General features: G+C 52.9%; 2 protein-coding genes across 2 annotated transcripts; both read right to left on the reverse strand.

Moving 5' to 3' along the window:
* Nucleotides 1-134: 134 nt before the first annotated feature.
* BDP55DRAFT_732628 (PLU-1-like protein) lies at nucleotides 135-5,867 on the reverse strand (the record flags this gene model as incomplete). Its single annotated transcript, XM_060579971.1, has 6 exons — nucleotides 135-1,293; nucleotides 1,346-3,996; nucleotides 4,051-4,142; nucleotides 4,393-5,226; nucleotides 5,285-5,333; nucleotides 5,442-5,867. 6 exons carry the CDS (start codon nucleotides 5,865-5,867, stop codon nucleotides 135-137), a joined length of 5,211 nt encoding a protein of 1,736 aa, XP_060425019.1.
* Nucleotides 5,868-12,169: 6,302 nt separating this feature from the next.
* Nucleotides 12,170-13,346, reverse strand: BDP55DRAFT_697148 (GIY-YIG catalytic domain-containing protein; the record flags this gene model as incomplete). The annotated part of the gene is made up of 2 exons (XM_060577652.1): nucleotides 12,170-12,854; nucleotides 13,111-13,346. The coding sequence occupies 2 exons, from the start codon at nucleotides 13,344-13,346 to the stop codon at nucleotides 12,170-12,172; spliced, it is 921 nt and encodes a 306-aa protein (XP_060425020.1).
* Nucleotides 13,347-16,095: the final 2,749 nt, after the last annotated feature.

The raw sequence follows: 16,095 nt of genomic DNA on the forward strand, positions 1-16,095 counted from the left end.
CCCTCACATGGGCCTCAAAGACTTGTCCACAAACGCCGAGACACAAGAAATAAGACTCCAAGCCTTTGATTCCGATCCCCTTTGTTGCCATTGGGGGGTTAAAAGCTGAAGCAGTGTGGAGCAGGCCAGAAGTCCTAGTCGCCGTCGAGCAATGCATCCATGCCGTTTCGCTCACTTTCGAGGCTCTCCGCTGTGATGGGCCCATCAAAGGTCTCTTGCTTCCTCTTGAAATCGTCATCGTCTTGGTTCGTGAGGTCGTCGAACATCTTATTCACTGCTCGCACATCTTCTTGTGAATGGGGAGCAACATCCCTGCCGTTCAGGATGCCAACATCGCCCTTGAACACGTCGGGACCAAACATCTCTACGGCCCTCTTACGGCCTTCGTCTGTCCGACCCAGGATCGTCAGAGCCTCTTTCTTCCCAGCTTCAGTGTGCAAGTTAAGCCCATCTTCTTCGCCTCGGAGAAGACGTTCCTCGAGAGACATCGAAGAGTTGCCAACAACAAGTTGCGGACCCGGTGCACCATTAGACATGAAGAGGCCTGGATGAAGTGTCGGGCCACTGTCAATGTCCATGGGATCGTGATTACTTCCAATAGATTGACGGCCCATGTTGCCGTGAGAGGTAGAAGGAGGCGTTGCTGACGATTGTTCCGACTTACGACTGTGGCCATGTTGAAGACCAGGTGGCAGCACAGTTGCGCCAGACGCAGAAGTAGCGGCCGCTGCCGCGGCCGCGACCGCGGCTGCCTCAGCATTCTGAGCCTTCCGCTTCAAGCTGGCTGCCTTGGCCTTCATGTTCTCTGGGAGATCTTCTGCATCATCCACACCAAATTGTGCCAGAAGCTTTTGAAGCTTGGTCGGGCGCGGCTTGCGAGTGCTCTTGGAGACCTCAAGAACCGGCGGTGCCATTGGCGCAACAGGGCACCACTTATGCAACTCTTGCCTAAAGAAGTTGGTTTCGTAAGCAAGCAGGATTTCAGCGCCTTCAATCTTCCGCAAGTAAAATCGTTGGGTGTCGGCCTCAGACTCGGTGGATACCACAGGATTGCAATAGCCGGTAATATGGTTTCTGAAGTCCTGGGCATTGTCGATAATCTTAGTGAGGACCTCCTCCTCCTCGGGCTGGAATGGAAGGCTAGGAATCTTGTCGGACCAAGCAATGAGCTCCTCGATCTTGGGTCGCGCTGCATCTCGCGGAATCTTGACTCGCCAATCGCAAATGGGGCACGTGTACTTGTCTTCGTCCTTGACCTTGCCGCGAGCAATCTTGAGACATTTACCGTGGTACCTAGAGAGGCTGGTTAACATTTTGAATCCGAAAAGGCCGTTTGATGACATACCATTCGTGACAGAGCTCGCACTCAATCATCATGCCGGCCTCCACCTTTCGGCAAATGCAAAACACTTCGCGGAACCGAGGGTCCTCCCAGCGGTGCACCTTTTGGTCGGGACTGGCTTCCCTTGACGCGGGTTCGGCAGGCATGCGAGGCTTGTCGTTGACGATATCGAAGCAGTCTTGATTGCGTTCCAACACGTAATCCATATGGCTCTTCAGAATGTGAAGCGGTGCGTTGGTTTTGCCAAACAGCTTCTTACCCTCTCGCATCCAGTCTTCGTGGCGCTTCTGCTCCCGCTCGAGGTCCAAAGTCCCATTTGGTTTCGAATTCAGCTCGTCGAGTCGGCGCATGATCTCAGCCACCTCGGCATACTTCGGTCGATTGCGAATGTCCGGGTCTCGTGATCTTTCAGTCAGATCCACGATCTGGCGGTGTGCCTCCCTCTGCTTGTAGAGAATTTGGTCGACAGCATTCAGGGTTTCCGCCGTAACTGGCAGGAAATTTGCCTGGACCTGCACCGATAAGGCCTCCAGCTGTGGGTAATGGATGACCTCTGCGATAATCAATTCCCTAGCCTTCTTCTCCCATTGTTGGCCAGCAGTCATCTGTTCAATGTAGTAGACGAGATGATCGTTGTATGGAGCAATGTCCAATCGCTTTCCCTCTTCGATGAGCTCACGCACTTCATTCAGTGACATGAGGCTGCTTCGGTTATTACGAGCCTTCTCGCCCCACTTGAGCTGTTCAAGCACTCGCGAGAGTCGGTCGACTTCTGGCGTGTCGACGTTGAAAGCCCGGCCCTCCTCAAGTAGGTCTTCGATTTCGGAGAGCTCGGCGAGGTGGATCTGTTCCAGCGCTTTAGCGGCATTCTTTCGGAAGGCCTCGATGGCCTCGACCCGCTCCCTCAGCTGGGTGATCTCAGGGCAGTCAAATCCTATTTGCTCCGCCTCATGGATAAGGCGGTACACGTTGGAAACATGGCGCGCGTCGCGATCCTTTTGGTCCAGCGAGTTCTTTCGATTGTGAATGGACTTTTCGCTCTTGCGCCTGTTTTGCTGCTTCCGGATCGTGTAATTGGTGGCCTCCTCCACCCACTCGTTGCACCGATCGACGAATTCCCGAAGCAAAGGGAGCGAGGGTAGGTCATGGGGTATTTTCTCACCCTCGTGTAGGAGATTCCGAAGAGTCTTAAGAGAAGGCGTGGCCTCTTCTTCCAGAAGCTTCTCGTACTTCTCTTCCCAGGCCTCTGGCGTACGCGCCTTTTCGAGGACCTTGCCGTATGTTGACTCAATGTCCTCCTCGGACTGTCTGTAAATTACAGCATGTCCTTCACCGTGGAAGCGCTGGTGTTCGGTTGACTCGCAGCATGGCTGATAACCCGCGTGTGCTAGGCAAAGAATTTTGCCTGACTTGAGGCACTTGAATCTAGAGAGGTACGTAAAGGCTTTGCAATACGAGCATTGATACTCCTCTTCGGGCACGTCCGTATCGTCAATTTCAAACTTCAGAGGGCAGGAATCGTCTTCTTTGCCAGCCAACGCACAATCGTGCAGCTGTGGCTCGAGGTGCTTTGCCACAAACTCGGTTCGATGTGCCAATTCGCGTTTCTTGATCCGTTCGAGGGCGGGCGCGAGCCATTTGGCTGTCTGAATCGTCAAGCCACTGTTTGTCGTACCTTCGGCGGCTGTCCACAACAACTCGTCGTGCGAGAAGCAGGGCTGTCTTCTGAATACCTGCAGCCTCTCCACACCTCCGAGTCCGAAAGGTTCCCAGTCACAAGGAGCAAAGTTGACAGCCTCATTGAAGTTGAACCCATGGTTGAAGCCGGCGTGATAAGCTTGAGGAAAGGTGATGACGAACTGACCCGCGCGCTGATCGAGTGCGTAAACCCTCACGCCGGCCTTTTTCAGCTGCTCTGGTGTCAACAGGGTGACCAGCTGAAACAGAAGGTCGGGCTGAGTCTCAAATAGCTCAGGAACGGCCTCGCGCATCGCTGCTTCAAACTTTTCGGCGTCCTCGCCCGGAATTCCGTACCAGGTTTTGGTCGCCCCAAAGTGCTGGTAGTTGGCAGAGTAGGCATAATGGTCTTCATTGTGCCAGCAGAAAGTCGAAAAGATCATGCCTACGTATACCCACGGGACAGTCATGCCCGAGATGTCAGACTTGATGTGCCGGAACAGGCTTTCAGGGTGGAGAGGCAGCAGATTGAGGTTCCAGGGGTCGGTCGAGTAAGGGTTGTTGGGGTGTCTCTCGACAGTTGGAAAGCCGGAGCCGTGGGTCGTGCAATGAATGTCGGCACCATACTCGACCTCCACAGTCTCTTCAATGTCGGCTACAAGACGCCAGAACTCGGTCTCGACGTCCTCCTCGGTGACTGGACGATGGCAGTTGAGAACGGGGTCGAAAGGCATCTTCTTCTCGAAATAGCCCTGCTTGAAGTCGGCCGCCTTTTGCTGGAATTGTTTCAAGGAGTACAGACCGCCTTCCTCGAATCCGTACTGTCCATCGCCAACCAGGCATCTCGGGCAGTTCCATTCAGAGTCGGGCTTGTGCTTAGGGGGAGGATCGAGGCAGGTGCCATGGTATGCGTGGTCGCAAGACTCGCAGACGAACAGGGCACCGGCTTCTTCCGCCTTGCCGCACTGCTCACACTTCTGCTTCAAGTCAGTGCATTGGAAAGACAGACGCAACGATGTCTCGCAGCTTACCTCACCAGGAGCCAAGGCCTCATCTCGGGGGATTCTGGGTACGGAAGGGCGGAATAGGGACATGTGAGATCCCGCCACGGTAGGTACAGTATCTGCAAGTCAACGTATTAGCACATACATATCAGCCAATCATCGTACGGCTGGTCGCAGATTTCATCGGTTGCTTCGCCCGGTTGGAAAACAGAGTCTTAGAGGCCAATGGAATCCTTGTAAATCCCATGCATGTGGTTCATCGCTGCATGCGGAGTCCGCCGCAATGGTCAAGCACAGCTGGCAACGCAGCCACCAACATGCGACGATGGTGCTGGGCGGTACTCGTGGGCAATGAGGGGAACAACTCACCTTTCTTCAGACGCTTGCTGCGTCTGCTATTTCCAGCATCTCCGTCATCCTTGTCTGTCCCGGAATCCTTCTTTGCCAGATCGAGGCTTTCACAACTGATTTGTCGTTTAAGGGCTGCTGGGCCAAGATTTGAAGGCCGATAATCGGGTGTATTCTTTGCCGAGTTGACTGGACTGAATGACTTGGGAGGCGGAGTGCTAGCCACATCATCCTGTTGAACCTGAGGCGCAGGCCGGTTGACACTCTTAAACCCAGAATTGACCGCAGTAAAGCCGCCTGTATTGATGGCCTTGAAGCCCGAGGTGACGGGTGCAGGCGCAGGTGCGGGCGTCGGAGGTGCGTCGGCCATGGGGGTATCTCGATCGGCCTCCTTTTTGAGGCCGTTGATGCTTGCTTGAAGGGCATCTGACGCGTGGCGGGCAGGGGAGTCGCCTCGAGCACTGGATGGGGTGTTGACATTGGATCGCTTCATCGGAGTGACTGCCGGACTTGGTGTGTAGGGTCCGCCATTCTCGAACTCGAGCTGTTGATGCACTCCCGGCTTGGCGAGTCTCAGATACTCCTCGTATGGGCAGAGCCATCGCTGGTATGAGTTCTTCAATGAGGTGGACAGTGAGGACATTATCTTGCCGCTGTATCCCAAGTCACGACCAATCTCGGCCCACTTCTTCAGCTTGCAGACCTTGTCAAAGCCGCCGCGGGCCTCGACGGCCTTCTTTAGACGGTACAAGTCAAGGGGCTTCTTATCCACATATGGAAGACGATGCAGGTTACTGCCCTGCTGCTTATGGAACTTGGCCAACGCGTCCAGGTACGAAATGTTTGCTCGGGTGCCTAGTTTAGTTAGCATTGCCTCCATGCTAGATACATAAGGCGGGCATGCGTGACTGACTTCCTTCGACCGAGTTCAGCTCCTGTTTACGGGTTCTGAAATGGAATCTCTGCACATTTCTTGGTCAGCATCAGTTCGCTAACAGAGGCCCAGCTCGCAGTAGGCATAGAAACTGCGTCGGAGAAGGTCCTCTCAAGTACGAGAAATGAAAACTAACCTCTGTGTCAATTGCAAATTCCGGGTTCCAGGAGTCGGGCGGGATGATCTTGCACAATCCGTAGTTCCTGGCTTCTGGAGAGATTTTCTTGATGTACTCCATGGGGTCCTTCCACTCCTCCTCCGTGGGACAGTATGTAGGCGCATCCTCGAGGCCATGCGGGCGCGACTTCTTTTTGGCCGGCTCCTTGGTCGCAGTCGGTTGACCCCGTCGTTCGACCGAGGTGAGTTCTAGAGGAGTGCTTCGCATCGAGCTGAGGGGAACTTGAGGGTTCGTCGGGTGGTAGCCGTTGGAGTTGACCTGGGCGGCCTTTGATTTAGCCGAGGCGGTGTTCGACGAGCCGACGGCTGGAGAGCCTCGCGAGCTCGCATTCCCGCTTCCCGTGCCGTTGGCAGCGGAGCCACCAGCTGTAGGTGCAGACACCATACTGCAACTAGGAATTGCCGATAGACCTGTTGAACAGGCAGGCGCAATGGCGGGTTGAGGTGAAGAACGACCGACGGCGTTTGGTTCTGTCGCAGTCACAGGTATTCGGGTAGACGGCGAATTTCGTAAGAGATCATGCGAGCGAATGGAGGCGGGCTATGGATGTTGTCGCATTACAGGTTTTATAGGTCGAGGATTGCGGGTGATGATAAAAACGCGGTTCGATCGATCGACAATTTTGTTGCTTCGAGAGTCGTCACTGGAAAAAGCGCATCAGACGGAGGTTGTGAGGGAGAGTTTGATCTGGGGGTGGTCGGGATATGTCAGATATAAAGGTACGGCGGAAAAGCTCAAGGCTAAAGATGCGGGCGACCAACGGGGTACCTAGCGGCGACAAGCGTGGAAGCCGGGGGATGGGGGAGGCGTTTGGTACTTACTATGTGTGGCTCGCATACAGGATTGAATTGTGATGGCGCACAAGTTGTCTGTTGCGAGCAAGAGTATTCAGCACCTTTTGATGACCGGATTAGGAGAGGATCCGAGTCATGAGAATGGGATGTAGGAGGGAAGCTGGGGTTCGGGGGGAGGAAACGATGTGAAGTGGGAAGTGTGGATAAAGGTGAGGGAAGGGGAAGGGAAGGTGCAGGTCGGTTGTGGTGTGGAAACTGTGGACGCCGGGCCGGGTGGACGGACATGGAAGTGGACGCAGAAGGGAAAGAACGAACGGGGGAAAGCGAGGAGAACCTAAGAGATGGATATGGCCGGCAACCTGGAAGGAAAGAGAAGGGAAGGAAAGATGCACGGGCAAGTTTGGGTTCGAGGTACCTACCTCACCTGGAGGTAACCGAACTTGGTGTGGGCGAAAATGGGCGGAAATGGGACCTGAAGTGAAATGTGCTGCGCTGGTGCGGTCCTAGTAGAGGGAAATGGCAAGGCGAGGCACGGCAAGGCAGGTGCGATGCAAAGTGTGGGAGCTGACATGGGACGTGGACAACATGCATCGGCATCCGTAGCATAAGATAGCGGCAGCAGTTGAGAGCCTGCGTCTCCCTCCTTGTCTACTCTTCACAACATTTGCTTATTTCTTCTACATATAATACCTCTGCGAAAGTCTAAACCACCAGCAAAAGAAGGTGGGAAATATTACATGAGGTGAGAGCCAGAGAGGAAAGCGCAAAGGGTGCGACAGGCAGGCATCGACGGGGACGGAAGTTCCACGGGTCCCTGCCAAGGTACCTCAACTTGAGAAAGAAGGACGACCGTCGAACGGCAGGTGCGAGGGCGACCAAGGGCGGAACGGAAGGGACAGCTCACGTCTGTCGGTGCAAAATCCCACTACAAGTGGGTCCGAACTGGACGTCGGCCACGCTCTACAAGTACATGGTACTTTCTCGGGTACCTCGTCCATGACGTCCACGGAGTCGCTCTCCCTGCCTCATTATAAGGCACATTAGAAGCCTCAGCTGACAAGCAACTCAACCATGGAAGACTGTCTACCGATATCATCATCTGTTCCTGACGACCCCTCGAATGACCTCCCAGGACCATGCTTGCAATGGTCAACCCAGATCAAACCAAACGGATCTGTTCACTTGGGTGTTCGGCTGGCATTAGTAGCTATCCTTCAACACGGCTTTGCATCAAAGGGAGCGATGCTCTCTACCTAGTGTCCCCCAGGCACAGCCTCCTGCTTCCCTTTGATGAGAGTCAACCTGCCCTGGAGTCATTTTACGGTGTTTAGTCCGAGGTACATTTTGGTCCGACCATGCTGAGGTACTCCGGTACATGGCCCCCAATCGCTGACATCCAAGTCGGTCGACATGCGACATCAGACACACACACACACACACACTTGCCCGCGCGCTCGCACATAATTAAATCGCAGCGGCCCCCGACGACGTCACAAATGCCGACCCATGAATCGTTTGGTTTGCAGTGCACGGCCACAAAAAATCCGCGTCGCCCATGGTTGGAATTACTCTCGATCATCGACCGAACAGTTGCACCAGGGCCATCCCTCAATCGCCATCCGACATGTCTCCGATGATTGGCCACCATCGTTCAGGCCCGAGGTGCAAGACGTTGGCTGTCAATTCGGCATCTGCGCCTTGTCTGCTTCAGATGGCATTTCGAGGCTGCATCTTACAGCACTCAGCTGAGGATTCTTCGGAAGATATTTATCTAACATAAACTGCACCCGGTCGTCTTTGATTGTCCGGCTTGCGACAATATCACTACTGCATCTCAGTGTTGCGCCTAAACGCCTAAACTCTGCCCTGCCAGGATGGATGCCCTGGGTAGTGGTGCCTGGGCTAAGGATACAGTACCACGGACCACGAGACTTTGCTGCGCGCCCACTCTTTTCCCATGCACAAGAAACCAACATCTGATATCGCTCGCTGACTCAACAGGGGGCCACCAATATCAATCGCTTAGCGAACCAATCATGACAGTATGACGTTGAAGAAACCCACCCTAACGTCCCAGATCGGTCCAAGGGCGAGCATTATCCCTGCTTGCGGGGGCGGGCGCCGGACGGGCGACTCAGTTTTAGCATTTTCTGATGGTTTTTCTTTCTCCTTTGTCCTTTCTTTCCTCAGATGACCTGCACGATTTTGACGACCATGACGGCTTAGTCATCATTCAACTTTGGACATCACGATTATATATCACAACAACTGATATATTCATGGTGTCAAGCTGAAATTCTCAAAGACTTCATATTTCTTGCTAGTTACCCGGAGTTCAAAATTCACACGTGTATGAAGGCACTACTTCATCCACGTACAGTTTACTTCTGAGCGAAGAGGCAAGCAGGAACCTTGACGAACATTAGTGGCCCAGCGAACCTCGACTCCTCAGTACGGGAAGAACAAGGTGGGCAGCTTCTTCGATTTATAAAGAAATCGTGCGAGAAGGGTTAATCTTGATTGAAAATAATTTCCGGGGACATAGGCTTCCTACTTGAGGCCAAGCTTTGACGTTAACAGTTGCTTCCGTAATATGTCGGATTCTTCTTTTTACACGCTCGACTTAATTCTATTGTCTTGATATCTAAGCGATATCAGCCGATAGCCGTGCTTCTTTTGTTCTGGCGGTTCGCATACTGGTGATCTTTCCGACTCAAAAGGTACCCATTCGGAAGTACACGCAAAATTTCCAAACATAACGAGGCAACGGGGATAGACACCGAGGCAAGATTGTAAAAAAAAGGTTCGCAGTAGATTTGACATCCATTGGAGCCTCTAGTTGCACCTGGTCAATCATACAAGCATGCAGGGAACTCGGAGAGTGACTAATTCTGGAAATATTCGGGAATCGTTCGGACATCATCAAAAAGCGCTCTCATTTGCTCCGGAAGTCTACCCAATTACTCTTTCTTGTCATGAAGTCATGAACCGAGAGCTACGAGATACTCACACAATACAACACTGATTCTGCTTCACTTTTGTGGCCACCTAAAGTTGTGATGTACTCAGGCTGTTCTCCAGGTTTGAGACGAATTGACGTAAAACCCACGTGCTGTCCTCAAGCTTGCTCGATGAGATGAGGCTCACAGGGGCTTTTGCGTGCCCCGATACCTCGATTTGATACTTGGAGATACTGAAAGAGGCCCCAAGTTTCCTTGCGATAGGATGTATCTTCTATAAATCACAGACAAAGGCTGCACATTGAGATATTTGTGACATGTCAACTGCAAAGCCCCATCGTCAAAACGAAGCCGGGAGGAGGATTTGAAGATATGCCAGGCACTTTCGGACCAAAGTTGATTGGTTACAATGGATCGAGAAGCTAACAGTAACGTACTGCAGCCCATGGGCACCTTGTAGTCAACATTGGCCATGTACCAGACTTTCTTGTCTCGATTAAGATTGCAAATAAGGAGGGACCTAAATATGTCTATGGGCAATCGTTGCCTGTGAGATAAGTCGGATGCCGCTTTACGTTCAAGATTACTAACATATTACAAAGGACCTGATAACGAGAGCCATTGTGCCAATGAAGGCTCTGCCTCAACCGATCACAGACACCAAGAGGCCCGATACATGCCGTTTCTCTTATCAGAAAGAACGAGTTGACTGACATCGTTGGACTAGCCTGAATAAGTCGTACACGGCAACGCGAGAAACTTGTCGGGTGATATCCATACTGGACGAATCCCGCATGTGCTACCTACTAAAATCAACGACCTCAAACTCATGTGATGACTGAGAGAGCTGTCCCGTATGTCTTGTGCAGTTGATTTACCTTGAACTTCAATTTGATGACTCACGAATCTGTTCCCCTGAGAGATGCTTTTTAAGGCAAGATTGAAGCAGAGAGCACCCAGGAGTATCACTGAAGGGAGGTCACATGTGGGAGAGAGGGATATGACGAGGGAAGCCGTATCGCCGAAATTGCTGTTTCTCCTTGGCCTTCTCACAATGCTCAATGAAATAGTGGATGGGGTGATGGCTACACGACCAGATTGAGATCTAGGCGAGATGCACCTCAGAACCCGGCTTCACGGTTACCGTCTAGTCAATCATCTTTTCCTGGAGTGATGCCTGCGTAGGTTCTGCGAAGACCAGATCAGAGGAGTAAGTTCACGAGGTTATATCAACTCACTCATACTCCGCTCAGGAATCTGGCTATATCTCACTCCGTGTATGTCTACGATGGTGGGACGGGCATGACAAAGCCAACGGCCTCTCTCAACACACCTCCAACCCCATGTTCTAAATTCAACAGTGACCGTCCGCTTGGCTTTCAGAAGGATCAAGGGGTCGGGTTTATGGTGTTTGTTGCCACCACCGGCTCTCTTGTGCTTATCTTTCTATGTGGAGGGGGTGATTTCGCAATTCAGCTCGATGACACGATCACCAGAGCGATGCCCAGGTCCTCACGGAGCAACCATTTATTGTGAAATTTCCTAGGCATCGACTAATCGTCGAATCTAGATTTTCGATTTCTCTATCTCTCCCTCCACCGGTCAGTATACGTCATGCCTTACAGCTTTATGACAGGCTATTTGACTGTCGTGGGACACAATATCAGGTAGGCAGAGAAACAGAGTATCAACAATACCCTCTTGAGTTCTGCACGTGGACCATCCGCCAAGAGCTTAACACCGTCAATCCGCTACGAGATCGATTAGGAAGCTTTCAAGATAGGACGTGGGTGCTGCTGGAAGGAGCACGAGTCCTACTGTACTCCTATGGTTCCCAAACCTCCCACTTTGTAAAAGTGCATCGGTGCATCGTAGTCCCGGTATCTTCAAAGTCTATGGAGATGACAGAGATATCTGGTTGCATTGACAAGACTGACAATGGACAGGACTATTGGCTCTCGATATTCGACCTCTCATGGCGGTTCAAAACTGATGTGGTGCTACAAATAATCATGTTGAGGGACAACCTTGCTACGCGTCGAGTAAGCTACTTGTAGATCATACCGATCTCATACGGTATTGCAAAGTCGCTCATTGATGAAATATATATTTTTCAAATTCATCGTACATATAGTTTCCATTTCGTCAAAGCCGAGTCTAACAACTCAACTAAGCTACTGGGGCCTCGGCGTGGTTGCTCTCGGGCCTGATCGGCAATCTAGGCCATGCCATGCAAAGAACCCTGAACTAGCCGGCCCCTTTGTTCTTCGCGTTTGCAGCTGCAGCTCTCGGGAGCTCGTCGCTGTCTTAGACGGTGGCGCCAGAGTCTACCGGTGTCGCAGATCCCCAGACCGTTACCAGCTTCGCGTCAGCTCAGTGTCTGACCTTTTCTTGAGCCAAAGTCCGCGTTCATGCACAGCCCAAAGTCGTTTGCATGTGGCCTTGTGCATCGCGGTTGGCGTAATCTGGATGGTCGACTGCTCTCGACCAACTTCAACGTTGCGTTCCAGCACTGTCCAATTGGTTTCTCGACCATGAATTTCAGCTAGAACGAAGTGAATGCGGTAGTAGTCGAGATAGGCCTGTGGGGGTACACAAGTACCCTCCAAGCTTTCAATTGAGCTTGCTAAGCTGAGCCTGCAGATTTGAGTAGAAGTCGCTTCTGGGTGACTCGAATGCCCCCAAGGACATCTCTCGATGCTTCCAATCGAGAGCAGCCGAGCTGTGAGAACAACTCGATTGTGCCGCAAGGTTGAACTCCACTGCTAACTGCTATGACGACAATGCGAAAACTCGTCACTGTCCGTCCGATTCGTAAGGGCCAATCTGACTCGTGGTTATTGGGAGAAACAGGCTTTGCGGGCCGAAAAGATGTTATCTCGCAGATGGATCCTGCAGATCCGTGTTTGACAGAGGGACCCACGTGGATTTATCAAGTCTTCGTTCGCCTCTTCTTCACTTTCAGAAGAGCCTCGATTTCTTTCGCACCCCTTTCCCGTAGTGACAATTCTTTCATCATATCAACCCACTGAATCTGGCCCTCACATTGTGGACAATAGCCCTGAATAGGAACTACGACTCCTCGATCCTCTTCGTTGTGGAGCATATGACGACTCCAGCATGCAAGATGCCCAACACCCTCACAAGACTCGTTTGGACATACAGCGTGTAATCCCTGACCGTGAGGGAGTGTTTCTTTGCAGACGACACAGTTGCCTTCTCTTTCAAAGTCTTTGATGGACTGTGCTTTTTCAACATAGGCCTTCATGTTTGTGTAGTCCACAGGTAAAGCATGGATGCCCCAAGCGACGCCGTCTGAAGATGCAGCGGGGTCGGGGCCGAAGTCGGTGACTATGTTGAGGGTGTTTCGCAGAGGCTCGGTTGAGTTGGCAGAGGAGGAAACCCATGCTTTGTGTACATCCTTTGCAAAGAAATGTAGTGTAAGCGGCCACCGACGAAAGCTTGGTACTCCTAGCAGGAGCTGTAGGTTGGACAAGATCGAGGAGAGGCTCGCACGAGGCCGGCGGGGGCGTCCGTTCTTCTTAACTCCGTTCGAGACGGTGATCCGGGACGTAGAGGGTATATGCAGAGAAAGATGCGGGTTTGTCAACGCCCATCTGTTATCCTTTAGTCAGCGCATGGTTGAGAAGTTGATATTGACCCAGAATGAGAAATCAAATCGAATCAATCAAAATAGTGCAACCTGCAAGACCTAGACATGCAGGAGAAGCATGTGCAAGCTAGAGGGGTGGAGGAGGAGCGGGGAAACGGCATCCGAAGCAGCTTGAGAGTATGCTTGGAAGCATGATTAGAGGGAAACAGCCTTAAGGTCAAGGTGAATCGTGGACGGGACGAAGGGGTCGGAGATCATACTCAAACTTTAGAGCAGCAACCATGCCCGGGAAGCCGGAAACCAGCCCCACCATCTCCCAGGGCCGCAGGCTCAGACGGGAGGTGCGAGCAGCGCCGCCGCGGGCCTCGCCATTGTGCTGCTTTAGACGGCGCGGAGGGTTGGGCGTCGAGCCGATGTAGAGAGACGCGTGGCGTACGGTGGAACGGAGTATGTACACCGTGTAGAGGGCGGGGATGGGCTTGGACTGGACGGGCATGACTCGGCAGGGGAGGGTAGACGAAGTCAGGACATGTTGTTGTGCGACGTGTTTTGGGATGGAGAAGCTGTGCAGGCTCAGGTCTCAGTGCTGAGCGCTTGTGCTTGTCGGATAAGGTAGTCTAGACTCGTCTTCGCCTGTGGGCGCATACGTGGACTCGGTTTTGGGCGTGTGTCGGAGCGGTCGAGGTTGAATCTGTACCTGAGTTTGCCCAGATGGGTGCAGGACCATAGGGCGAACACCGGAGGGAGAGGAGAGTATGGGTGACAGGCCAGGCTAGGCTAGGCTTGGGACTTGCTTGGACACCTGTGGTATTGTTGGTGAACTTGGTGCCAGTTGTGGTGGTTCGGGGTGCTACTGGCAATACGCGCGTGGCGATGGTACCGGACGGCGGCAAGGTGAGAGAGCGGTGTGCGAGGCGAGGCGAGTTGGGTTCCAGGTTCCCGTCTGGATTCGGATTCAAGGTTGGCTGGTTCCTTGGAGGCTAACCGTCAACAGCGATGTCGGCCAAGGGGTCGGAGACTCGGGTAGCTGCACGGTGTACGGTCGGTGTACGGTGTTGGATGTGCCTTGAGAGGGTGCTGCATGAAAGGGCGTGGGAGCGTGGTAGTGGGAGCGTGGGATGGTCGCGGAGTTTGAATAAATTGAATCCCAAATTTGGGGGGAGACGGAATTTTTTTGGCGTCAGGGTGACATTCGGCAAGGGACCGACAAATTGGAAATGGTCAGGTGAGAGCACCAGGTCGGGGTAAGAATGCAACGCATGTCACGGTGAGACGGATTGACGTGGGTGATGGGCGTACAGCAGAAGCATCAGTAGCCACAGGTTTGATGCAATGATTCAGTGAAAGCACCGTAGCACCAGGTGCAGGGAATAGAGAAGGGAGTGAGAGATGAAGGTGAGTCAAAGATGGAAAAGGAACCGAGATGGACGGGACGGGATAAGGATTGGGGGGTGTTGTTGTTGTCACGACTCACGGGGGGGGAAGGGGGGAGGAAACAAGCAATTTGCAAGGGAAAAATGTCAAAAAAGGGGGGCCACCTACGCGGTCCTCGGTAAGGTACGAAGTAGGTAGTAAGTTAGAACATGTAATAATTGGGATTCATATTGATTCACTTTGGAAATCTGGATCAAATCTGAGTCCAAATTGGATAGCTGACGGGCTGGACGGCTGCATTGAAAATAGAAATGTTCGGTCGGGAGTTGAGGAGAGACTAATCCTGTTTGGGACACGGGGAACAAGGCTGTGGCTGCTCACCTGCACACCTGTTGTCAGTGTGCCACGGGCCTCACCTCACCTTCTTCACCTTGTTTTTTCTTTCTTACATACACCACTGATATTTTTCTTCGTCAGGGGATGCCAGGATGGGAGGCTTGGGAAGGCGTGGAGGGCCAGCCGAGGACGGGAGCAGGGGGGGGGGGGTAAGACACCGGGGAAGCTGACCCCAAGTCTTCCGCCTCGTCGTTCCTTCCGGTTGGCGGTTGCACTTGCACCTGCACTTTTTCGCACTTTTTGCTCCTGCCTCAGAGGCTCAGTGCCTGCCACTCCTGCTGTCCCTGACGATGCCTCCTGCTCTCCTGCCTCCAAAGGTAGGTACCTCCTGCCTCGTACCGTTCGTGCCTCCTTTCCCCCCAGCTGAGCATCGTCGCCCGGCTTCGTCCCTCGTCTTCCCCCCGGCCATCGGACCCCCCACCCCCAACATTCCCCCATGTTTTTTCAATTATAGATTCCCATGTCGCAACACTTCGTCCCGTGATGTGCAAAAAATAAAATAAAAAATGCCACCCTCGTCAGCTGTAGCTCGGGGCGTGAAGTTCTGCTCTCCACGAAGGTACCTTACGCCGTACGGATAGCTTCCCCAGCTTCCCGTCAGCTTGGGGTCACGACACACCAACACCGACCGCGTAACCAAACGCTGCACTCCGCAACCGCAATCGTGGAGCTCCAACTTCCAAGCTTCCGTCTAATTAACCACCTGCATGCACTCAGAACTCTTCCAAGCGGATGCGTGCCTGACGATGCCGGTTTCAAGACGAGCAAACCCTTTCATACCGCCATTCACTTGTTATTACTCACAGAACCACCAAACATCTGCCCTGGCACGCCGCACGCCTAGCTAGCAGGTGTCACTCGAAAGACCAAATGCTTCACCCAGATTGCCAAGGTGTTCGAATGAAATGGGAATCGAGACGGATCGAGGGCACAGAGCCTCACTGATGCTGACAAGAGCATATATCACCTGCCATTACGAAGAGTTACGCATCCTACGCTGATTACCGAGCCACATACGCACACTGCGTATTTCACGTATTCATCAGAACCTCCATGGCTGTGCCAATTAGTACCAAGCACGGCACTCGGTCATACGAAGAGTTGCGTCAGTGCAGTGCCACTGCCTGTGCGACAGGACAGAAATCGAGCAATTGATTGACCGACCTGCGACTGTCGGCTGCAGTTGTGCAGCTCTAGAGGCCAAGGAGCAACGCACCCCAGATGCCCGAGCCAAGATTCCCCTCCTAAAATGACCAAAAGGCCCAGAGAATGATGTGACCGGACGCACCGATGGAGGCTTCGAGAGACACGGACTGGAGCTGTGGGCTAGAGCTGTACGAAAGTATGTACGGAGTATCCAGTTTCAGTCGTTCCCAGCGCACATCAGTTCGCCTCCCGCCCTACGTCTGGAGACATATTCGCCGCTCAATCCGCATCCGCCGTCACAAACCCACAGAATGCCCGTTAATTGGCGT

The sequence above is a fragment of the Colletotrichum godetiae genome, assembly GCF_030913485.1.
Source record: "Colletotrichum godetiae strain CBS 193.32 chromosome Unknown BDP55scaffold_51, whole genome shotgun sequence".
Lineage (NCBI taxonomy): Eukaryota > Fungi > Ascomycota > Sordariomycetes > Glomerellales > Glomerellaceae > Colletotrichum > Colletotrichum godetiae.